At 48.6% G+C, this 25800-nt stretch overlaps 1 protein-coding gene across 1 annotated transcript in view; it reads right to left on the bottom strand.

Annotated features, from left to right (window-relative positions):
• Nucleotides 1-25800, bottom strand: part of LOC133357605 (mitogen-activated protein kinase kinase kinase 20-like) — a 33189-nt gene continuing 7389 nt past the window's right edge. The window contains 22 exon segments of the mRNA XM_061575628.1: nt 1-3009; nt 3409-3692; nt 4076-4198; nt 5260-5422; nt 6579-6614; nt 6616-6654; nt 7542-7649; nt 9896-9991; nt 10120-10182; nt 12302-12441; nt 14079-14103; nt 14275-14319; nt 14986-15121; nt 15897-16003; nt 16533-16607; nt 18170-18256; nt 19605-19742; nt 21166-21194; nt 21361-21426; nt 23374-23475; nt 23722-23809; nt 25148-25362. Coding sequence (XP_061431612.1) covers nt 2380-3009; nt 3409-3692; nt 4076-4198; nt 5260-5422; nt 6579-6614; nt 6616-6654; nt 7542-7649; nt 9896-9991; nt 10120-10182; nt 12302-12441; nt 14079-14103; nt 14275-14319; nt 14986-15121; nt 15897-16003; nt 16533-16607; nt 18170-18256; nt 19605-19742; nt 21166-21194; nt 21361-21426; nt 23374-23475; nt 23722-23809; nt 25148-25306 — 2739 coding nt within the window. The 5' untranslated portion in view covers nt 25307-25362 and the 3' untranslated portion in view covers nt 1-2379.

The following is a 25800-nucleotide window of genomic DNA, read 5'->3' as shown; positions in this document are numbered from 1 at the left end:
TTGTCTATAGTCAAATTTTATTAAAATACACCGGCTTATTGCTGTACACATGGCGACAAATACAGCTTTCCCTCGTTATTCACGAACTTGTTATCCGCGAATCGCATCTGGAACTCCACACAACCGCATCGAGAGTAGGGAAAGCGATGCGATAAAGTGATGAGATAGGAGCAGGAACGATATCACAATGATCATCATCATTGTCATCGTCGTCAGCATCATCATTACTGCATCCTACTGCGCAGCAGCATCATCATCACCATTTAAGGTAAGTTCATTTATAAACTATTATTTAATACTTTAATATTTATTCGTATTAACATTATGTTTATTTGACCAATTTTTTCGTGTTATCATAATTTTCCTGTTTTTCATAGCTTGTGTATTTCTTGAAGGTAATTCGTAGGCCAATACCACTGTCCGCGAAATGTTCCCATTCACAAGCATCTCCAGAACGTGTCCCCCTCGCGAAGAACGAGCGGATACTGTCGGCGCAATTCACACCGTGAAGATCTCAAAACCTGAAGAGGAACAACAATATGCACACTATTCATTCAACGCAAATCAAAAGTGCCATCCATTTAAACTCACAGGGTCATGCAAGCTTGCATGCAAACGTGGCTTATGATGATTTGCACATCGAAGCTATAGATCTCCTGGTATAGAGGAAGTTTCCATCATCAGCCATGGCCGATCCGATCCACAACTGGACGAAGCACTCCCAAGGCAGCTCAGATCTTGATTTAAAGCTTTCGTGACTGCAGGGATTCATCTTCTTGGTTCTTTCGGTAAAGTCACGTAGAAGGGAAGTAATAAAATAATAAAAATAAAACATAATAAAATTATTCTCACGACGTTTCGGCCACAACGCAAGCAGCCGTCCTCAGGTGAAAACCAGGTCCGTCGAGGCGACAGACTCTGTCGCCTCGACTGTCATTTATGAAACGTGTGCGTGTATGCAATGTAAATCAAACACCAGCCTTGGAGGAAATGTATTTTTTTTAAAAGGTCCTATCGATTAGCCCACATCACATTTTTATATTGTATTCACATATAGAACTGTAACAGTTATACGCAGACGATGATAAATACACGGTCAGCAGTTTCATGAATTCACTGCTGCATGAGGGTCACCCCACTGTGCTGGTCATGGGAGTTGTTTGACCATACTTCACCACGTTGGTCAGTGCGGGTTGGTGAAGGCAGAGAGCGTGTGCTGCACTGCCCTTTTCTGCATTGCGGTCGCCCATACAATCACTATCCAGGCTCAAACCTGCTTAGCTTCTGGGATCGGCGCATTTCATGTAATTTGGTTATCGGCGGTTATGTACACGTCATCAAAAATAAATACATTTATTAATTTATCTCAAATACACACTGAAAGTGTGTTCTACTTTAGAGCAGTATCTTTGAACAGTATAAAAAGATACAATCATTATTTCCACCAAATTCAGTTCAATGACTTCCCCTTGCGGACACGTATTTACATCGTGCAACACTACATAAATCCGAGCGGAGCGGAGGAATGGCACAACAAAACTCAAATCTTTAGAACTGCTTTTTGTGTTGAGTTTGTTGTCCTTCCCCCGTAACCTCCTGATTATCACGGTTGGCTAGGTGCGTCGCAAAGGAAGTTCAACATACGTACAACAAACATTGGATGAAAATGGCTTTTTGTCAAATGCCACTGAGTAAAGCTGTGGCATGGAAAACCCTGACGGTTGTCAAAAAGATATAACTGTTTGAGCAGCACATATTGTTGCAGTGGTTCCAGTGACGTATACAGTGCTTTTATTACACTGGTCAACACACTTGTTCTGGCACAAGGTATTCCAACGGGCTTAAGGTAATTTTGTGGTGCTGATTCCAAATCTGGCATCAGTTTTTGTGTATCACATCAGGTTTTTGAGATATCAAATATTGCATTTTCAATAAAAACTGCAGACGAAAAATATTAAATAAATGTGGATATCTACATAAAATGATATTATAAACAAACTATCCTAAATATACAGCACCATATTTTAACACCAAAGCAGTCACTGACTCGCAACAACTTGCAATCATAAGTGACAGAGTTAATTTCGGGTAAAATCAATGAAAATGGGGTATGCCGATAGCATAAAATGAGATGTGATAGAGCAAATCTGAGATCAGATTTGGAATCAGCACCCTGAAATTAGTCTAGAACAGCTGCAAAAGTCCAGGCCAGAATTTTTTTTTTTTGTTGACCAGTGTAATCATTACTACAGTTATACGAAACGCAAAAAAAACATTGTAAGTCTGACTTATCTGCAGCTTTGTTCTCTCGAGTTGCTTTTGGCATAAACTAATTAAATATCAGCTAAGTGCTTTACAAAGACGGGGGGGGTGGACCGTTCAGTAGTCTCTCCTGCCGCCGCCGTGCCTCCTGCCGGGCCCGACGGCCGGCCTCCTCGCGCTCTCCGTCCTGAACTGCCGCTTGTGCCGCTCCACCTTGATCCAGTCGCTGGCCTGCTCGGGGCCGCCCGGCGCCGCCCCGTCGCTCGCCGCCCGACCGCCGTCGACGCTGCGGTTCGGCGCCGTCCCGTAGTTCGGCTCCGCCCGGCCGGCCGAGTGCCACTGTCCCCGTCGGTTGTGGTGGGCGCCGGCTCCTCTCTGCGCGGGCCGACTCGGCCAGCCCTGCCGGGACACGGGCGGGTCCCCGACGCCGTCTCCCGTGTTCCTCCCGCCGCCACCGCCGCTTCTGACCCGTCCGCTCCACCGTCCCCCCCGCGACGGAGGGGGCCTGCCGCTGCCCCTCTGGTAACCTCCGGGCAGCGAGAGGCCCTGCGCGGAGCTCGCGCTCGCGCTTCGCCGGGTCGTGCCGACGCTGGCCGTCGACGTGACCCTTTCGTCGCCGCTGACGTAGCCGCAGCTGATCTGGCGGTTCGTGGAAGCCACGCTGTCCTCCGTGGAGATGCTGTAGCCGCTGTCCTCCCTGAAGATTCCGTGCTTCTGCTGCGCAAGCTGAATGGAGGAGAGCTGCAACTGCACACCGCCACGAAAAACACACACACACGTGTGTGTGGTTAAACGCTCGCCAGTGATGACAGGAACACTAGTGATGAACAAGCATCACAATGACACTTGGCGAAGGAATGGATTTGCTTCTTATGAGTTAGGGACTTCTACTTCTACCTGCGAGTCCCAACCGATGCAAATTGTTGATCTCACCTCCCAGTTGAGTGCAACTTGCCAACAAAAACAACAGTCCTTAGTTTACCATAGAGGACCTTATTGGACAGGCTAAGGGGTGAGCGAACGCATGCTCGGTCCATCCTGTGCCAACCAACACACAGTGCAACCCGTGCCTCCAATTCTCACACGACTTGAAAGGTCTTGTCCCTGCAACACCCGTGCGATGCCAAGAAGCAATAACAACCTCACCTGCAACCAGGCGAGCTCCGTGGGCTTGAGTCCGTCCTGCTGCGCCGCCGGAGCCGCCGCGGCTCGGGGCGACGCCGACGGCGGCAGCTCGGGGAAGAAGCCGTCCACCCCGACGGCGCGGCCCGGCTGGCTGGCGCGCCGCACCACCGACGCGTAGCTGTAGCGGGCGGGCGGCGAGAGCAGCGCGCCGGGCGTCTTGACCGGCGCGAGGTGCGGAGTGACGCACACCGGGCTGCCGCTCCTGCGCGGCGACATCGCCCCGCTGCACGGCAGGAAAATCCCGACTGCCGGGGCACAGAAAACGACGGACAGTTGGTTCGTCGTCACTACCGCGTGTGGGTGTTGCGCGGTCGTGCTGTTGCGGCTCTCCGGTGCCGAAACAAACCCCCGCGGCACAACCCAGAAAAATAAAAACACGTGAGCGCTCGTTTAAGAGCGTACAACAAGCCAGCTGCCCGTGACCAAATCAGCCGGAACGTGCCTGATCTCATCGCATTTCAGAAGCTAAGCGGAGTCGCGTCTCCGACCCAAAAGCAGTCATCGGCGACCCCCCATGCGCGACACGTTGTTATAGGCCGTCACACATCTCGAAAAGCACAGCACTTCGTAAGCAATGGGGACAGGAGGGGGGGGGGGGATAGGGGCAGTGATGAGGGGTGCTCCTCACCTGGTGAGAGCGATGGCGACGGGAGTAGGTTCCCGCCGATACCGGGAGGCATGACGGCGTGCCTCTCCCAGCGGTCTCTCCAGCAGCCGTGCAGGTCACTCGGGGCGCCCGGCAGTGGACTCACTGCGCGACAAGAGAGGGAGACGGACAGTGTGAGAGGGAACGCGATCTGTGGTGGAGACACGCATACGGCAGAGGGAAATGACTCGCGACCCACGTTCTCGTGGCCAAGGCTCGAGTTTGTTATGTCATTTCACAAGTGTGGTGAAGTACGGTCAAACATATCCCATGAACCACACAGCATGGGGAGGCCTTCATCCAGCGGCCTATGGACGCTGTGTACATTAGTTTTCATGTACACAGCGTAGAGATGTAAAATGTTGCATGTACAGTAATCGTTTAAAATGATATTCCTTCGGTGAAGCAAGCGCATAGTGGTCAGTGCGCTGCGCTGTTAACTCTTTCCCGTTCCGAGATTTCTGCAAGTTGCAGGGTGGGCGTCCCTTTCACCTCCGTTAGTTTTATTTAAAGACATTGTTACTCACCGCAGAGACCTGCAGCGATACGACCGCACTCTACGATAGCTGGCGCCAAACTGTGCCACACGCCCTCCCCGCATGGCCTTGTCGAAGCCTCGATACCGATAAAGTTGTTTCATTTTAGCTTTTATTCCGATTTTGTTTTGACAATGGACACGTTCATCGTCGGAACGGGAATCGTGAGAAAAATTGATGACGTACACATACACGTATGTACTATTAACCTTGTTTTATTTTACGAGGTAAGGCCCACTGAGCTATATAGCTCTTTTGCAGAAGTGACCTTGCCACAAATGATAGCTCAACGAAGTGGCTCATCAAGTGGAAATTCATAGCAGCCAAATACTCAAACGCGTGATGTTGATTCTAAATGTGGAGGGTAAAACCGGAGGACCCGGAGAAAAATCGACACAACCACGGGGGGAGAGAGAAAAAGAACACGCAAACTCGAAATATACAGCAGCAGGCGTCAGGGTCGGAATCGAACCCGTGACCTCCTGTATACCAGGCGAGGTAGTTAACATCTCGCCAAAGTGGCGCCCCATGGTGGCGCGATGACGTACACGCACGTCATCGGAACGAGAAAAGAGGCCAACCCGGTGGCACCGAGTTCCGACTCCCGGCCGCAGTGGTTTGGGCTCTCACCGGAGCTGCGCCTGCTGTGGCTCGACGGAGTCTTGCGGCCACGGCTCGGCGGCGCCGGCTTGACACGCAGCGCGACGCTCTCGATGTGCGGCGCGGCGGCGGCGGCGTCGCCCGCGCGCACCGCGTGCACGTGCCGCGTGTACGTCGGCGACCGCACGCTGTCCTGCACCGCCGACAGACAAAGATCCCCCCCACGGCGTAGTCTCCAACGGACTTGTTGGGGGGCAAGTCCTGATGGCGAGTGCCTAATGTTGTTATTATTGAGGTCGGCACGGCACCCGAGGGAGGGGGTGCACGGCTTTCCACCAACGTGCCCGGCAGCCTCTAGCTTCCCGATTGCTGATGTTGTTTACACACCGCTAGGACCGGTTCATATAAATAGACGTGACTGATGTTGGCCGTGAGCGGGAATCGAACTCGGGTCGCTGGGTTCGCAGAGCAGCGCGCTAACCGCTGTCCCACCGCTCATACACCATCACTACCACTACCACTGGAACGGCATGAATGGAGAACCACACAGTGCAAGAAACGAGTAGGCATTCACGAAAACTGGAAGTTCCAAAAGGTGCCGTGCACATGTGTACGTGTACAGCCGTTTTGTCAAGCAACTGCTAAAGTTCCATAAATAAAAAAATAATAATGGCCGTCCGTAAGTACTGCGACTAATCTTTCCTTCATAATCTGCAATATAACGGAACTCAATGGGCTCCCGCGAGGTTAGACGGGCCCGAAGGTGGTGAGATGTTAACTACCTCACCTGGTATACAGGAGCTCATGGGTTAGATCCCGACCCTGACGCCTGCTGTACATTTTGAGTTTGCATGCTCCCCCTGTGGTCGCGTGGCTTTTTCTCCGGGTCCTCCGGTGTTTCCCTCCACATTTAGAATCAACGTGTGTATTTGGCTGCTATAAATGTCCTCGTGATAAGCCGCTTTGTTGAGCTATCATTTGTGATGGTCAGGTCGCTTCGGAAAAAGAGGTATTGTAGCTAAGTGAGCCTTACCTGGTAAAATAATAGTTTCAATAGATATGGGAGAGTGATTTGCTAATTGGAGGTGTTGGGGAAGGACAAAAAACTAAACACAAAAAGCAGTTCTAAAGAAATTCGTTTTCAATCTCGACGATTTAAAAGTGCATCGCTCCCAGTGGCTTCTTAATATCGGAAGGAAGGGCATCTTAAAAGCGCCGTTGTTTCGATGGCTAGTCCAAAAGCCGCCGCTGTTGATGCTGTTGATGCTGCTGCTGTGAGGATGACCAGAGTTCGCGCAATGGTTTATGCTCCTAGGTGAAATGGGCGGCGAGGCGTTTGCGAAACGTACCGCGTAGGTGACGACACACTCCACTGTCTGGCCCTCAGGCGAGACCCACGGTCCATCGCGACATCACAAACGGTGGCTGTGGAAAAAGCAGCGGCGATCCGCAGCAGCGCGTCAAGCACACGAACATTTAAGAAAACGAACGGTTTGTAATGCACTCATTGGTTTTTTCGGTAAAGTGACGTATGTAGAAATAAAATAAATTTTTCATAAATAAAATAAAATTCAATTAAAATAAATCACGACGTTTCGAACGCAACACAAGCGCTCATCATTAGGTGGAAATGGGGTAAAACACATAGCGAGGGAACACACAGGGGGACACCACGTACACAGCACGCAGAGAATGGCAAACTGCATGGAGGCAAATACAGCAAGATGGGAGACGAGAAATGAGTATAATTTCTGCAGTCACGAAAGCTTCAATTCGGTTTGTAATGCTTCACAATTCAAGTTAGAGGCTTTCCACGCATTAGCTCTGTTTTTCTGTGGTGAATGTGTTCATCTTTAGTGACTTCCCGTCGTTTTTTTTGTTTGTTGTTGTAACTTTCTGACCAGCCCCTATTGGACATCCATTAAAAAGAGCTTCATAGCTCATCGGATTTCTCCAGGATAAAAAATATTCTAATAATGGAGAGCGGGGGAGAGTGCGAGAATAAAGGTGTCCCAATTTGAATTAAATTTAAGCATGAAGTTACATTTATTTTTAATATTATATATTACTATATCTGGGGCTTATGCCATTTAAAACAAGCCAATTTGGTCAAACTCTGAAATACAAAGACCGTGCAAAAAGGACCGTTGGCAAATCTGCAAACAAGCTTTGCCCCTGACACCTACCCGTTCGGCATCCGTACCGATGATCAGATACTTCCTGGGGCACACGGTTGTTGGAAAGCATTCCGTAAATGCATACGTGTGCACGTGCAGATTTTCCCCTTACTCCCTCGGCGCGCGTCGATTCACCTGCGAGAGCTTGACGGTGTTCGACGCAGGCGCCGACAGGTGGAAATTCACTTCCTTGATGAAGGTGTCATCGCCATCGACCTCCACGTACATCTTCCACTTGCAGTCCTGCGACACACGAGCACGGTTCGTTACCGTAGACTAGGGAGGGTGGGGGAATACTACAACCGCACAATCCAGATATGGCCTGGACACTTCGATATATACCGCCTACGGTCGCCACATGAGGCCGCCAACCGCTTTCAACCGGCCCGCAAGCAGTAAGTTGTCCGTCACGAGATGCCGATGCTGAGAGTGCAAATAACTTACCGAACTGTGACCAACCTGCTGCCAATTAAAACATTTTCTTTGTCGGATCGCTGCAAAGCATCTTAGCAGCACTAATTGGCTACTATCAGGGAATATTTACAACCTGCCAAACACTCTCATTTCCGTGGGCTCAGTCACTTCTGCCACTGCGAGCGGCTTATGTTGTGACAGAGGTGTTTTAGCTTGTGTGTGTGTGTGTGTTAATGTGTGACCTGCCAAAACTATTTAAAAATCCTATTCGTGTCATACGCAATGCAGGCAGAAACTTTTTGTTTGCACGACGGACAGGAATCTGTAATTCCCAGGGCCACTGGAGGTCAGGAACTAGCAGTTGATGGAGACTTTGAAATCCCGGCTGATGACCCCACCACCTTTTTAGCAAGGCCCCCCTCTCTCTCTCTAGTTCTCTATCTAGTCTCCTTAGCCTCTCTCCCCGATTACTTGTCACTTATTCCTTCCCCCTTAACATGCGTGGCGCCCTGAGCTCCATTTTCAAGGGTGCCTTATAAATCCAAATTATTACCGTTATTAAACGATGGTGGATCCATCGTTTAATATTGATTCGGAAGATCGTGGCGTAAGAAGCAGTGTTTTCCGCTTCGTATATATGTTGCGCGTAATGTAATGGGTTCACCAAAATGTTAAAATGTACTCTTGAATCTAATTGTGATGAACTGCAAGACACAATGACAACCGTTCTCATTTGTAAAAATAGGATTCATGCACGTTCAATTCCATGCGTAAAATCAATGCATGAAGCAAATGTTATTCCTCTGCACAGATTCACACGACAGCAACGATCAGCTACATTACCCCCCCCCCCCCATCTTTATCTATATATTTATTTATTTAAAATAAATAAATAAAATCACCATTCTTTTTTTTTACTTACACGGCCCACGCATTTGCACCTGCTGTGCCAGTGAACAAACTTACTGAACTGTTAACAACCTGCTGCCTATTTCGGTTTTTTTTTTTCCTTTAATTTTATTTTTAAAAGAAGAAGAAGAAGAGAGCGAGAGAGAGAAGAAAAAAAAACAGAACAATAATTAGAAACCCGCTTCCAAAGCGTCGCCGCGGGCGCGCCAACCTCCCCGGGCGAACGGCGACACAAATGGGGGGCAATTACGCGACCCCACTCTGAGAGAGCCATCTCCCTGTCACCATCACAATGCCGGAAAGGGGGGGGGGGGGAGAGAGTGCCCCCCCCCCTCTTAAGAGGTGCGCAAGCCTCCAAAAAAAAAAACAGCTGCTCGCCTCCCAACAAAAGGCAGGCCCACGCACGAGCACGAATCGGTGTACGAGCGAGTCAGCGGCAGGCCGGAATGTTTGAGGAGGGGTGGGGGCGGTGGGGGGAGAAAGCGAGTGCCGCGGGTGGCCTGCTGCGTTAATCTCGGCGTGCGGTGGCGCCAGCCCAAGGGCGGCAGGCAGGTTGTCATCTAGTCGGATGGTGCGCGAGAAAAGGGTTCAATTTGCTGCAGGGAGGGATGGAGGGGGGGAAACAGGTGCGAGGGATGATTGCGCGCGTGTGTGTGTGCGTACGTACGCTGAACTTCTTTCGCGCCGCACGTAGCCAACCGCGTTAATCGGAGGTGCGGGGGGAAGGACAACAAACTCAACAGAGAAAGGAGTTCTAAAGAAATTACTTTTCAATCTAAATTATGCAAAAGTGCATGGCTCCAGTGGCCTCGCTGACATAGGAAGGAGAGAGCGTTTCGGACGGCCGCAGAAGCGCATCTGAAAGCGCGCGATGCGATGACCGCCTTTTGTTTCGACATTTAGCCAAAAGGCGCTGCGGCGACTTGTGAGACAAGACCGGCCGCCCGCGACGAGGCCGCGTCTTCCGTGCGGCGTTGGCAAAGGGGGGACGCCTGGCGCCGCTTGGATGAGCAGCCGAGGAGTGCGATGCGAGCGTAAGCGCGCGGTCGCTTCTTCAGAGCGAGAGAACGGAGGGCGGCGACCCTGCTTGGTTTTGATGAGTCAACCAATCGATGGCTGCTGCAACGTTTAACGTTTCATTGCAAAACAACGGATAGGAGATGCACCTGCAGTGTTTTTCCTGGGATGATGTGGTAGCCAATGACAAGCTCCAAGGTGACCTCTTCCTCGCTGGAATCGGGAGGAGAGACGGGTTCAAGCTCCTGCGAAACAAAGTTTCCAACGGCGACATCAGTGAAATGAGCAAGCAAGGCATATGCATCGTCCATGCCTGGCAGTTTAATTACCATAGTCATTAATTGAGAGTGTATAACAGCGTGCGTGTCCTTACCTGCATGAGAGGTGGGAAATGAACCAGGTCCATGAATTTCTGGTAGAGCTTCCCGATTGCTTTCTGTGAGGACAAAAATATAGGGTATCAATAACGGTGTCATGCATAATTAACTAATTATATTAAGACAGCTGTTTGAACTGCATGGTTGAAAGGTTGGCCACATAGTACTTTACGATTACGTTTTTTTTTTTTATCAAAAAGCTTTTTGAGCACTCTTCAACAGCGCATGACTGATGCGTGTGAAAGTCACAGCCGTCATGTTTTATGTGCATACTGTATGTTGAACTTCTTTCACACCGTACACAGCCAACCACGCTAATCGGAGGTGCGGAGATTTCGGCGAACACCTGTGACTCAAATCTCGGCACCCACGTGCGTTGCCAACACGCGGAGGTTTGGACAGATGGGTCTCGTGGGATGAAACCTTCACACCACCCAGCATGTCGGCGTGTGCGTGTAGTTTTATGCGTGACGGGGAGTGGCGGCGCAATGGTTAGCGCACTGCGCTGCGAACCCGGCGACCCGGGTTTGATTCCCGCTCGCTGCCAATAACAGTGACGGAATATTTGAACCCTGATCGTGGGGTTCCTCTCGGTCGACTCAGCCTTAAATGAGAATCTAGTGCAGTGTGTGTGTGTCTATATATACTAGTTCATAAAGCCTTTCTTTGCCAGGCAAAATAACAAATAAATCAAAGTTGTATTAGTTGTTATCACCAAATTTAAGTCAAAGATGTGTACCAAAAAATTGAAATACAAAAGTAACATTCTACTAAATAAATCTGAGAACTATATATATTGCATTGCATACATTTTTTTTAAATAGTATCTTTTAATAAAAAATGATTACGGTGATAGAAATATTAATGGTACATTTATCTTTGATTAGACACAAACTACGCCACCAATTTTTTTTTTTACACAAAAAAAAACTAATTGTTGACGACTTGATTCAACTTGTTATATTTAAAGACTTACCCATCAGAAACCACTCGATTTAAAGATTGGTTTTTTTGAAAGAACAAATTTATTAACATAATACTCTTTGAGGGGGAGCTCCTATCTTTTACCGTTTTCGAAATGCATAATTTTTCGTTCAAAACTGCTTTAATCCCAAATATCTCCAATAAACAATAGTAGATAGAACAATGGTTCTCGCTTTAATGTTATTTGCTGTTTAACGCTTTATCAAACTGAAAAAAAAAACGCAATCTTATATCTTGAACGGTTTCTGAATGACGCGCACAACATGTTTATGGGGCACTTAAAATCGAGATTTTGGGGGCCTTAAAATAAAAAATCTAGGATTTTCAGATGTTTCCTGTTGTTTGAGTCCGAAAAGCTACCTATGTACCAAATGTCAGCTTTATACCTTGTCGGGAAGTACCCTAGAGGTTTTTGAGACGTACGTACAGATGAAGGTCTTTATTTATATAGATATCAGCACAGGAGAGACCAAGGTTGCCAAGCGTGGTGCTGGCCCCCAACCCTCCCTCGTGTGCCGTGCCGACCTTCACAGGTGCGACTCGTTGCAGCAATTGCTCCCAACAGCCTTCTGCAGTTTTATCGACTCAGCAAAAAAAACCCCAGCTAATTGTAATTCTACAATGATGGAAGAAAACCCTTTATTTAAAATCACACAATCACACAAAGTGCATTGCGCCAACAGCGTCTACTACACGTGCCAACACCGTGAACGTCGGGAACGGGCGGGTTTGGCGCTAAGGTGTGGGATCTCGTAAAAAGAATGGCTCTCTTACAACGTGATGTTTAACAGTGTAGCATATTCAAAATGCGAATGCACAACGATGACGATCGCAGCAATGTTACGTCGTACCTGAAAGGTGCGATGACGAATATCGAAATCGCGTCAAAGCGATTTAGAGGGTAGGAGGAGGCGAAGGCCGAGAGGTGACGGATACTAGAAATGACGGACGACGCTGTCAGAGACGTGTGGGGTGGAGGCGACGCTAATCGGGTAGAGGTGTTCATAACAAAGTGACGACATATTTGCAAAACGACGTGAAAGGGGGAAGACGTAAATCGGGGTATTACTGCAACGGCAAAAGCAGCAAGAGTAAGATGGGCTTGAGGGGGGTCGCGGAGGGTCACGAGGGGTCACGAGGGGTCCACGACGGGTCACAAGCACTGCAGTGGAGTGCGGTGGGGGGGACGGTCACCTTGAGGTGCAGGATGTGGCCACGCGACTTGATGCCCATGGCGAGGAAGTCGCTGTCCTCCAGCAGCAGCAGCCTCTGCCCCGTGATGTGCTGCTGCTGGAAGAGCTCCGCGTACACCGCAAGGTCTCCGTTCGCCTCCGCTAAACACGCACGGCGTACGCATGGTGTGTTTGTGGGTTGGGTTTTTTCTACTTTCGTGGTCGTTTCCCAACCAAACTTTATCCCAAGCGTGCTATCCGCGTCACTCGGCCAGACGAAGTGTCTGTCCGAGAGCGGCGCGACCCCTTCGTCTTGTTGAACGGCCCACGGAAGCGGACACCACGGAGCTACTTCTGAGATACCTCCAAGTTCTCTCTGGTCCACAAATAAGAGGACTAGCACTTTGCATAACACTTCATAACAATACATCTCATGGCAGTCAACACAAATATTGTAATTCTTAAGAGCTTGAAATAAGCCAAATTAAAGTGCAGAACCAAATTTGTGGCGCAGCCTTTGGTGACTGTGCTGAAACTACAGACTCGCTACGTTTGAGAACGTGGTACTCCAGACGGCGGATGCCCGGATTTAAACCTAGGATGATATCTCATCGGTTTCCAGCTTAGCGCTCTGAACTGAGCGGCTCAGCCAGCTCACGCACACACGGCAGGAACACTCACGATCGTGAGCGACGACGGGCATTAACGCAAGCGTGCCCTCTACTGGACCAAATCAGACATGAGTGCATTGTCATTCATTTAATTTCCTTTGTATGTATGTTGAACTTCTTTCGCGCAGAAAGTAGCCAACCATGCTAATCGGAAGTGAGGACAACAAATTAAACACAAAAAGCAGCTCTAAATAAATGAGCATTCAATCTAGATGATTTAATAAGTATAACCCGTAAAAACAAAGTTTTTCATTCTAAATCCTTTATATGCGTGGCGGCTAGAGTCCTCTCGTCCTCTGGCTTGAGATGGCTGCCACCTATGGGTCAGATGATTGTCTGCCAGTATTAAGCAATTGGTAATTAAATATTTAATTTGTTTTCCCTAAACAGTGTAAAATTTCGGAAAAAAATTTTCACGAACATTAATTGTCTCGCACAACGAGTCTGTGTGCAAAATGTCAGCTCGATTGGATCACGGGAAGTGGGTTAAAAAACGACCGAAAGATTTGCACGGTCGTAAGCAAGCAAGCAAGCACGCAAGCAAGCAAGCAAGCGAACTTAATCTAGATGATTTAAAAATGGATAGCTACAGTGGCTTTCTAATATCGGAAGAGCGTTCCAGACGGCCGCCGAAGCGCATCTGAAAGCGCGCGATGCGGTGACCGTCTTTGGATGATGGCCAGCAGCCAAAAGCCGTCGCTGCGAGGATGACCGGAGTTCGCGTGATGATGGTTTATGCTCCTTGACGAGATCAGCGAGCGATTGTGTGGTTTATTTGTGGCGAGCGCATCGTGCGTTCAGTGCTCTTTGATTTGCGTTTTGAGTTCACCTTCACCATGTGCAAAAAAGCAGGCCGATGTGTGCGTGGCAGCATCAATACCTTAATCGCCGGTTTTAAAATTACTACTTACAACTACGACAAAGCATAAATGGTGCGCTCCTTTCTTTTGTGGAGCATATCAAGTTTTTTTGAGCTATCAATAACAAAATAAAAGTGCGCTTCACAGGGTCAGTCAGATTAAAGAGCAATGGCACGGTTTTCCTTTATCCCCATTAACAAGAGCTGACGCAAGACTGAATTGCTTTTACACGAGGCAAAGAAGGCAACGGAGTGATTTTTGCACTTACAACTAATTTGGCGGATCCAGTCGGCCTGCGAGAAACCAGGAAACAACCAATCAGCACACTTTATGACAATGAAGCACCGCACGCAAAATGTTTATTTAAGAACCCTGCCATCTGTGGGCTCACAATAAACGCCACGTGCGAGCTAAGTGCTCTGCAGTGGCTGTGCACAGAGTCCGGCAATTAAAATTCTACTCACCACATCCGTTTCGCTCCAGGAGTAAAGAGAACAGGATGTAGATGTCTGTAAACACAACAGCGTGAACCTTGAACTTCAAGTGGTTCATCCACACCTCACCCTGGCATAGCAACCGTGACCCACTTCAGTAAACGATAATCGTTCTATCGTCAATTCACGATATGCAGTACGTGTACATGTAAAGCCCTTTCAAGAAGCATAACAAACCATTCAGTTGATTTTCATTGGATATTCATGAAATGGCCAATGCTGCTGACATTGTGCACTTTCAGAAAGGCGTGTGTCTGACGGGATGTGTAAAGAAACACTTTATGCACAGAGACAGATGTGTTGTGAAGGAGGTGTATCATCTGCTTATTCATCTTAATTTGACAATGGATGCATGGTTCACATCGAGCAGCATCAGAGATAAAAATGCGATAATGCTAACGAAGAGTTGACGGTCGCATATTACACTTAAAACATTTACAAAAACACCCCAAGTTACGCGTGTCCTCTGTTTGCGACTGTTAAAAGTGGTTCAATAGAAAATAAACAACAAGCCTGCATCTCTCAATAGTATTACGGCACAGCAAGTCACGAACATATAAGTCCCCCATTGAAGTGAAACAGCGCAACGACGCTCAGTCCCACCGTCTGGGCTGCCGTCGAGGTTTGAGCCCTCTCCATATCCCTCCCCCCCCACGGGCACCCCTCTGCTCCGGCACTCACGTAGGACGAGCCCTGGTCTTTGAGCTTCTGCTCCCACATCTTGAGGCGCCGCTCCCGGTCCCGCAGCTCCTGCTCCTTGCAGCTCAGGTCTCGCTCCAGCTTCTTGAGTCGCTCCAACGTCGCCTCTATCTCCACCCTTTGGTCGGCGGCGCAGGCGGGCGGTCAAAAGCGGCGGCGGCAGCGTTAGCGGCGTCACCGCGGGGACACAAATCACGTGTGGCGAACGGCGAACGGCGAACGGGCGGTCAAGCGGCCGCCGCCGCGTTGCGCAAGTTTGCGTGTTCAAGCCTCGTGGCCTTCCTGGTCGATGCTGCGGGCGTGTTGACCAAAAAAATACCGCGCACTGCCTGCGTCACAGCGGATGTTAAAGATCCCGTAAAAGGAATAGGTCACGTGTGCTGGTGTCATCGTCTATATATCTTTTCTAATTTTCCCCTAATTTACTCAATATGGACACAATAGCTGACGGTGTGTGTACGCCTCGTACTGCATCGGGATCGCTGCTACCGGAGGTCCCCTTGGCTAGACGTCCGCAGGGCACTGGTTTGGTTGAGACAAGATGATGTCGTGTGACGGAAGGCACTTTGAGACGCTGAGGCATTTAAGAGAGCGCTCTATGTGTGAAAATCCTTTACTTACATGACCTCTCGGGCGTAGCAAGAAGCATCGTTGACCGCATTTGTCCACTTAGCATGTGTCGACCGCAACAACAACAGCCGCCGTTCAACACTAAGTGGCGGTGATGTCACCACGGCACTTGTGCCACGCTAGGTGCACTCTGAGGCCATGTGAAGTGTCGAAGGCTTGCTGACAGGTCACGGGACAGATCCAGGGGCCATTGATTGACTGACTCAGATGACTGACAGATCCACTGACTGTGCCCCGACCGCGTCGATCACACACACACACACCTCCAGACCGCCTTGTTGTGCAGAAAGGAGTTGCAGAGGCTGGAGAGGAGGGTGTCATGCTCCATGGAGTTCAGCATCTGCAGGATTTGCTTGAAGGTGGGTCTCTTCTGCGGAAGGGAGGTGCACGGAGGAAATGCGTCCACTTAACTCAGGAGTGGAGCTGGAAAATATAGTTTGTAAACACCGGCTTGGCTGACATCGCTCCACTGGGTTCTTAAAGAATATTTAAAAAGGAGCGGAGACACAATCCATAATGTAATTTGTATTTTATCTCATTTCATTATTCACACCATTGATGTCAATCCCTTTCGCGCACACCGCGTCGACTGACCAATACGTCACCGCGGCCGGTCGGCGCGGGTTGGTGAAGGGTGGCGGTCCAGGACAAATTCAGATAACCTTCACCACTGATGTCAACCGTGGCCAAGGGATTGAACTCAGGTCACCGCTCGCCCCCCACCTCCTCACCCTATCCCTTACACCGCTTTGAATCGGTCATTCTCATTTGCGTTGTGAAGCATTTTGAGATGCTGTTTCAATATTTAAGAACTCGACGCACGCAAATCCTATTCGTTCATATTATCACAGGCACACACGCGCGCACACACACGTGTGACTTGACTCAGTGAGGCTTACCTTTGGATCGGTCTCCCAGCACTCCTTCATGAGGTTTGCAAAGCTCGGCGGGCAGCTGCTGGGTATGGTCAGCCTCTGAACAAAGGAACGCCGTGCGGAAGGGAATGTATCGGACATATCAGGAGCAAGTAGAGCACAGCCGTTATCGTCTATAGCGACAATACACAAATGTGAAAACACCCAATGGCGGAGCCAGGATTTTCAGGTGGGGGGGGCAAACCCTCCAGCAATGAACAATGATAGAGGAGTTGTTAGTAAGTAAGGACTTGTCCCTTGCTTTTTATTTGACGCATGTGCGGCGATGGCGCAGCCATCGATTGAGGGTCGCATTTGAACCGCGTTGTGTGATCGGCATTGTGCTCGCTGAAGGTGAATGCCTTCAGGGAAGTCGTGGACTGTATACGCAACTGCTTTGCCGTTACTTATTGCCAATTATGGAATCAGACTATTGTCCTTTCATCTCATAGAGTCCCTGGCACATAATAATGCTACACAGTGGCAGTAGGGGTCGCAAAATGCCAATTTATTACTAATAAACCCCAATGATCCGATCAAAATGAGGAATATCTATCGGATCATTGGGGGGGCACGTGCCACCCCAACTCCACCGGCTCCGCCAGTGAAAACACCCCCCATCATCATGCTGTCAAACCCCAATGGTTTCAAAAGCGTGGCGGCCCTCACACTGATGATGTCTTATTGGCAAAAGTGGCCGCCTCTGAAAATTAGTGAAGAACACTGATCTATAATTAATATGCAGCACAAATACAGCCCTTTGTCATTGTACTAGTGGATTAAGGGACTGTTTGACCTTGCTTCACCCTGCTGGTCATTGTGGGTTGGTAAAAGGCCGCGAGCTTGAACGATGCAATTAATGAGTACAGTACAACAATGGGCATAGCCGTACTTCTGCTCATATTGTAGTCCCACAGCCTATGAGACCTGTTGTGCGTGCATTCGATGTTTTAAAGTCTCAGCTTGGACCCAACCAGACTTGATGACATTCACGTTCAAAGTGGCAATGTCAACACATTTTTTCTACTCCCGCTCACTTCTTTACGAACAATAAACAACCAAAAAATATGCACTTGTTCTTTCCAAGTGAAAATGGAGATCCAAAGCATCGTAATTGTTTGCTGCTGTAACTTCCTAAACCCGCCCCTACTGGACATCTGAAAAAGAGCTGACGTTTATTAGATTTATCCAGGATAAATGAAGATCTTGATTCTGTTATGTTACAACAATGTATCATGCAGCCTTACCGAACTATAAACTAAACTCTTTTTTTTATTTTACCAGGTAAGGCCCATTGAGCTGTATAGCAATTTTTTAAGCGACCTGGCTGCCACAAATGATAGCTCAACGAAGTGGCCTATCATGTGGAAAAACTGGAGAACCCGGAAAAAAATCCACGCGATCCCAGAGAGAGAGACATGCAAACTCCAAATGTACAGGCGTCAAGGTCGGGATCAAACCAACGACATCGTTCATACCAGGCGAGGTAGTTAACATGTCGCCACCGTATCAACCTACATCCATATCCTCATCACAACACTTCCCTCGCTTCGACTTAAGCCCCAGTGTTGTGGCAGTGTTAAAGCAACATTCGGCCAGGCCACTAGACCCGATCGCTCTACCTCGTTCTTCTCCACCACCAGCCAGGCGACCTGCAGACCCTCCAGGCCGTTGAAGGGGACCTCCCGAGTCAACATCTCCCACAGCACCTGAAGGAATAGCGACAGGCACACGAGACAATTCACCATCACGCTACGTCCTCGCCGGACGTGTGGTGTTCACGCTATCTACGCGTTTTTCGCTATAACGCAGTTCTTACAATTGGGGAGTACTTTTCGCACAACGCGGAACACGAGCCATTGTAATGCGGAACGCGCACGGTTCCAACGCGGAACGCGCATCGTCGGAACGTGGAACGCGCACTGTTCCAACGCGCAAAGTCGTAATGCAGAACGCGCACTGTTCCAACGCGGAATGCGCATCGTTGGAACGTGGAACGCGCACTGTTCCAACGCGCAAAGTCGTAATGCAGAACGCGCACTGTTCCAACGCGGAATGCGCATCGTTGGAACGTGGAACGCGCACTGTTCCAACGCGCAAAGTCGTAATGCAGAACGCGCACTGTTCCAACGCGGAATGTGCATCGTTGGAACGTGGAACGCGCACTGTTCCAACGCGCAAAGTCGTAATGCAGAACGCGCACTGTTCCAACGCGGAATGCGCATCGTTGGAACGCGGAACATGCACCGTCAAAACCTGCACTGTTCCAACACGGAACAAGCGTCGTTGTAACGCGGTTTCTGAGCGGTCGATGACGAATTACTTTCTTGAGCTACGCAGATGAGCGGTAGGATACAGTACACCGAATGATACAGTAATGTGGTGGCGTTCCCTCAGTTATTTATCTCACCATCTTACGGTGCGAACATACACTGTATGCTGTCAAAGTTCATTGTTACATTTATGTGGAAATAGTTTTCGCTTATACGCGTTTTTCGCTAAACGCGGCACTTTTCAGGAATGCGTATTAAACGAGGTCTTGCTGTATAGAGAATCACATTCGTGTTGCACGTTTAGTCCACCTGGGTATACATTAAAACTGTAATGATACAACTTCCATAGATTCAATGGGTTGCCGCGAATTAGGGTTTAGATTTGATTGAAGAAATATATCCGTTTTTTTTTTTAGACCGTGGTGAATGCAGTGGCCTTGAGTGGTTGGAGGGGTGGCCATATGAATCCATTCCATCTCACAGCCTTTTGTCAATCCACTATGAAGGCTTCCACCACCCATTGTCAATGGGAGATATTTGAAACTTCATCACGCTGGTCAGCGCAGGTCGATGAAGTTTGTGTTTAACCGATAATCGATCTTAAAATAACACAAATTTGCATGCAATTTTGAATAACGCCAGAACACCGAAATGAACAAACCCTCCATCTCCCCCGGTCTCCCCCTGCTCGAAGACCAACGGAGTGGAGCTATCGCCACCGAGCCACAACTCCTCGAGATGCCAGCGTCAATCCCGACTCCTATCCCCCCGGCGTTGCACTTACAACTCCGAAGGAGAATGCGTCGCACGTCTCGGACACGGGCAGGCTCTGGATGACCTCGGGCGCCATCCAGGGGAAGGTGCCCACCAGGCTCATGTGGGTGGTGTGCGAGTGCAGGCGTGAAGCGCCAAAATCGCAGATCTGGGCGGGGGGCGGACAGGCACGGCAGTCGCCGCATTGAGTACGCAACGTAATTTGACGTGAAATTATCTTACGCGGGTAAATGCTAGGTGTGAACCGCGTCTTTTTGAACGTTACTGGAAATGACAGGAACAACATGATATGACGTGTGAATTCATTGCATGCGATTGTTAACGTTTATTCATTGGGCACTGCTTTGACGTGGCTAAGAGGCTTGCAAGCCTCACAGACGATTGGCGCTATACTGAATAGGGCCTCTCCCTCTGCCGGTCAGGTACTCGGCGTGAGCTCACACAAAAAGTGCTCTCTTCACCAATGCACACGAACGCACGTGAACCAGTGTGGTGAAGTAGGGTCTGTAATGGTGGCGTATGGTCTGTGACATGGTGCAGGAGCTCGGTTGACTACCATGCTGACAATGGAATGACTGCCACGATTGAGAATTGTCCAGCAGTCAGAACACCCATTGGCGAGAGAAGAAATGCATGGCAATTGTGACTGAGCTGTGGATTGGCCTAACGTGCACGTGTGGGAAAATCGATGATCACTCATTAGGGCGGCAGAATTACCACCTGGCTCGCGATTGGTGGGACCTGCACGTGTGCAGGGGGTATGACTCATTTCCCCAGCAGGTGATTGATTGCTTGCTCACCATTGGTCAATTTTACATGCTCTTCAAATCACGCAGCTGATTGCAACCTATTGCACAGTCCTGCTTTGGATTAATTAAGTAGAGAGCCAGGTGTAATGGCTTAGGGTGAACCTCCTCTCCCATTGGCTAAGGAGGGCGAGGAGCTGTGTATAAAAGAAAAAGTCAAGAACATGGCCGGCTTGGAGACGCTAACAGCAACTTGCAGTTGAGGGGAACTACACGGTCGCCATTGGACGGTGCATCTGAGAACAAGTGGTGACGTCACATGTTAGGTTGTGTTTTTATTTAGCATTTACTATGACTCTTGATTAACAAAAATCGACTTTTAGTTATGGGATTTTTTTCTTTACACCACAGTTGCTAAGCACAGCCCCTTAAAGGCCCAAAACGCCACGCGGGCAGCAACAAACGGCACTTGAAGGTATAATAGATAAGATTATCTGATTTAAAGCTTTCGTGACTGCATGGATTCATATTCTTGGTTCTTTCGGTAAAGACGCGTAGAAGGGAAATTATAAAATAATAAAATGATAAAACATAAAAAAAATTATCACGACGTTTCGGCCACAACGCAAGCAGCCGTCCTCAGGTGAAGGACGCTGTCATTCCGACAGCTCTGTTCTTCACCTGAGGACGGCTGCTTGCGTTGTGGCCGAAACGTCGTGAGAATTTTTGTTTTATTTGTATTTCCCTTCTACGTGACTTTACCGAAAGAACCAAGAATAAGATTATCTGAGACGTACAATAACGCAACATGAATCGGGTTGTTACCTTGAGAATGTCGTCAGAACTTATCACAACTGCAAAAGAGGGATAAACAAAAAATATGTAGAAAATTATAATGCGTGTAAACGGTATGCATTTTGAATGTTGGCAAGTACACCCATGGTTGGAAGTAAATTTTAATACTAGGTGTACACGCATGCACTTTACAGAATAAAGATGACGTGTGCCTCCATCACCTACCATTCCGAGATTTCAAGTCCCTGTGGATGACCTTGACTGGAGCCTCTTCGTGCAAGTAGTTCATTCCTGCAACAACGGTCATCACGGTCACCGCTTATGATTGTCACCCTTTAACGTGTATTACGATTGCACAAGATGTAACTTCGCCTCGCCCACCTTTCCCTGCGCGTGCTCTTACGGAAGGATTCCGTGGTAAGAGCAACGACGTCACCGGGGTGTAGGCAACGTTTCGGGGGACGGTGACGTCGTGAGCAAACGTCCGCTTAAAATATAACCAATGGGTACTGAGCTTCTGGACGATTCTACAAATAAACCGTGGCGTTGCTGTTCCAGAGGATTTTGGAGGCCCCTGTTGGCTTGTATTGGACTGTGTGCTTTGAGATTTCCTGAAGGAAAATGTTGACCTGGAAAGGTGACAATTTTGCAGGAATGTCCTCTCCAAGAAAAACCTTTTTATGGGTTTTTTTCGCACCATGTACCATTGGTGAGTAAGAACGTGACGAATGGATGCTTGTGCGTTATATATGTATAGGTGGCTCCGAGGAGAATCGACTTCATGTGATGGGGAAAGTGGGCTTTAAAAGAATAATAATTTGCATTTGTAACTGTACTTGGAAGCATTTTGCAATCTAAATGATCGCATCAGATTTGCTGGGGGTAGATGGGCAGCGTGCCAGTCAACTCTCGCAGCTGAGAAGCGTCAATGACGCGACTTGTGTCGTTTATCGCTGGCTAAGGCAACAGTGTGCAAATGACGAGGATTACAAGCTGTGCGCCGGCGTGCTTTTTCATTGCCAGTGCAACGCCAGACAATAGATTGCCGATGCACAAAGTGTCGTTACAAACATTGAAACCGAAAGGCTGACAATTTCTTTCATGACAGTCTGGTGGGATGTGTGGTTTGTTTCAGTTTGGCTATGCAGGTAGAAGAAAGGTAAAATACTGCACTTCAAACAGAAGTGTCATGATTTGCTGCCCACCCCCCCACCCAAATGTTGCAATCCACGGTCACAATTTGCTTGTAAAAATTGTCTTGGAAAAACTTGATAACCCACACGTGATCATTATCCGCTAAGCGGGGTATTGTTGAGAATTGCTCAATTAAGCAGATGCAGTGAGTGAATTGTTAATCGTATTACCATCATTGTGCTCCTTTACTCAGGAGAGCCTCATGACTGTCAGGAGGATCCTGCCAAGTTTTTACGGTAGGGTGGGGAAGGGGTCGGTGGGGTGGATGGGTCGGTGGGGGGTGGGCGGGCAATGGTTGCTATATATACACAGCCTAAATAACATTTGGACCATGGCACCACATCACTGTGGCCTACTGATATGCACGTCAACGGGATCTTTAATGTCCACCGTTTACGGTGATAACGGCCGGCGATAATCGCCAAAGAGGGCAGCTGCTCGATTCGAACCGTGAACCTTCTCAACAAGCGGCCAACGCGCCGCCGATAGGGCCATGGCACTGACCCCAGGGAAACACGGTGTCAATTGTGGGGGGAAATAATGCACTAGCAACGATGGCAAGTTGTGGTCTGGTTTTTATTAAGGTAAAATAGCTTATCGAGCATGTATGTATAATGGGTAGTCGGGTTTTTTCAAGAACATACCTTGAAGTGTAGCAGCCAAATGTGGCTGCTGGGGCATGTGAACTCGATACATGTGCAAATTGCAAAATGTCAATCCGAGCACGTGTAATTATATTCTGGGAGTGCTGAAATGCCACGTGTCAAGCACAGTTGACCACGAACATTGCGAAAGAAGTTGAACATAGATGCATTAAGAGAAGCAAGTTAAAAGTACAGCTCTTCAAGCCACTGCTAGATGGGGACCTCTGGCTGTGTGGGTCACAAGGGGGGGGGGGGGGGAATTATTTGAGTGACGTATACTTCACCACAATAGTCAGTGTTTGTTTGGTGAAGCTGAGGAGCACGTGAGTGGGAGCACAGGGGTTCGGTACAAAAGCGGCATGTAATCCGTGTGTGTTAGTAAGGGATGCAAAACCGTCACCTCTCGCGATGTCCGTAGTCCAGGCAAAAATCTGGTCAATCTCCATGTTGTCGCTTTCCTTCTTTGCCAAGAACTCAAACAGGGACCCCTTGGCCGCAAACTCTGTTCCAGGAATAGCATGTCACGGCTTAGTGGTCTATTTATATTTTTAATTCTCCATGCTTTCGAAAAAATGGATGCCTTCCAATGTTTGAGGTTGAACGGCTTTTAAGAGATCATCGCCATAACATGCTCTGCTAAATGTTTGAATTTTTTAACAAAGATCCGTCAACTACAGTAATAAGATATTCGTGTTTTTTTAATTAACAGTAATGCATTTACACGTTAAACCCGTCCGTTAAGACTCACCAGTAACGATACAATAGTTTGGTGGATCCGTTACAGCGCCGAAAAACTTGATCACATTCTTGTGACTGAGAATGCTCAGTATTTCGGCCTGCGTTTATCAACAAAAACAAAACGCCACAACGAGGGCAACGTTAATTGCGATACATCGGCATCTCCCACGGTTCTGCGACGTAAACGTTCACTAGGCACTTGCGTGTGAGCCGAGCTGTTTTTACGATCGATTCTATCGGCAATAACGTGTGATTTGAGCCAAGACGAATTCCCCTTGCTAGATCAAGGCAGGCACACTCGGTCGCAGCAAGGGTCATTCTTGGGTTATTCATTAGCTTGCTCAGCTTTCCAAATGTGACCACACGATAATAACCCATTCTCATTGACAATGTACTTTGTCTGGTCCAGAATGTCAAAGCAGTACATTTGCAAGGGTATGAAATTGAAAGTAAACACTGCATTTCGGGGCAAGCGTGGTGTAATTACGTTGCCACATTTTAATATGAATTGCACTGCAGCCTCGCCACCTTGGCAGTCGTCATATCAAAATGAAACCGCTATCTCAATGTATGTAATAAACAAGCAACTTTACAAAATTACAAGTTTTGAATGGTTTGTTCGCCAATCATAACGAGTTTTTCGGTACTCTGAAGCAAATACGGATGATGTCATGTATCAAGCATATACAGTACATGCATCCCACGCAAAGATCTATCGTTGTTTTATAAACTGCTGGGGTAAATGTTGCGAAAGGAGCACTTAAGGTCGGCAAGGTGCGCGTGAAGATGATGTGGTCAGAACCACAGCTGTTTGCCCTTGCCCCACGGCGCTTGCATTCACACCCAGAACCAGGTTGTCCGTTTCGAGGGAATCGTTGACGCGTTTAGAGAAACACCAGATACTGATTTAAGGACGGGCCCCAGAGAGATACAGATACCATTTACAACTGATGTTGGCCCTTGGCCACAAACAAAGATTTGCGTCGCTGGGTCTGTAGCACAGCGCAGTGTGCTCACGATTGCACCACTGCTAACGACTCTCACATACGATTACGTGGTATACAGTATGTGACAACAATCGTCTGTGTGCAAATGTAACGAGACCCGACAGAGCCATTCGAGCCACCAGGTAATGAACAATTTTTTTCGGGCAAGACTCGCTGAGCTATATAGCTCTCTTTCAGAAGTGAGCTGGCCACAAATGATAGCTAAACTAAGTGGATTGTGGACATTTATAGCAGCAGCTAAAAACTCTAAACGTACGTTTCTAAATGTGAAGGGAAAAAGCGGAGGACCCGTAGGAAAAATCCACGCGACCACAGGAACAACATGTAAACTCCAAATATACAGGCATCTGGGTCGGGATTGAAACCACGGCCACCTGCGCGTACCAGGCGACAAGGTAATTAACACCTCGTCCAATGTGGTCCCGTCACCTCATTCTCGATCTTGAGCAGTTTCTTGACGGCGACTTCGCGCCGCTGAGAGAGCCACTGCGCGCGGTACACGCTGCCAAAGCTGCCGCCGCCGCAGTGCTCGTAGAACTCCAGGTCGGAGAAGGCGACGCGCACGAACGCCGGCACGCTGCCCGCCATCCTGCCCGGAGCGCGACGTTCCAACAGCAGGGCAAGGCACCGCCACGCGTGCGCGGCTGTCGAAAACCGCGGCGGCGGCGAAAGTGCACGTTGATTGCTGTTAAACACGTTAAGGGTTGGGTTCAACGAATACATTCAGCAAGAGGTTACGCAACAAGCCTTTATATAGCGACGGAAAGTGGACGCCGTTCAACAGTGTGCTTCAAGTGAGCGGATGTGTTTATCCCCCCCCCTCCTCTCCCTCTGTCCCCCATATTGACATGTCCGTAGATGACTCATGAGCTTTGAGCGCCGGCGGGTGGGCCATCCCTCATGACAAGCGATGGCGTTACCTGGTTGTGAGAACGCACATTAAAACTCAAACTCCGTGCGTCTAAGCGTCCTGTAAATCGTTTCTACAGCTGCCAATCCGCTGTTGGATCAAGGCCTCCCCCCACACACCGCGTATGTCGTGGAGATTGTTTGACCATACTTTACACAGGTCGGTGAAGGTG

This window comes from Lethenteron reissneri, chromosome 7 (genome assembly GCF_015708825.2).
Source record: "Lethenteron reissneri isolate LAM-NWPU_2019-01 chromosome 7, ASM1570882v1, whole genome shotgun sequence".
NCBI classification, from domain to species: Eukaryota; Metazoa; Chordata; class Hyperoartia; order Petromyzontiformes; family Petromyzontidae; genus Lethenteron; species Lethenteron reissneri.
Note: the sequence above shows the minus strand (reverse complement) of the source record. Positions and strands in the feature narration are given on the sequence as shown.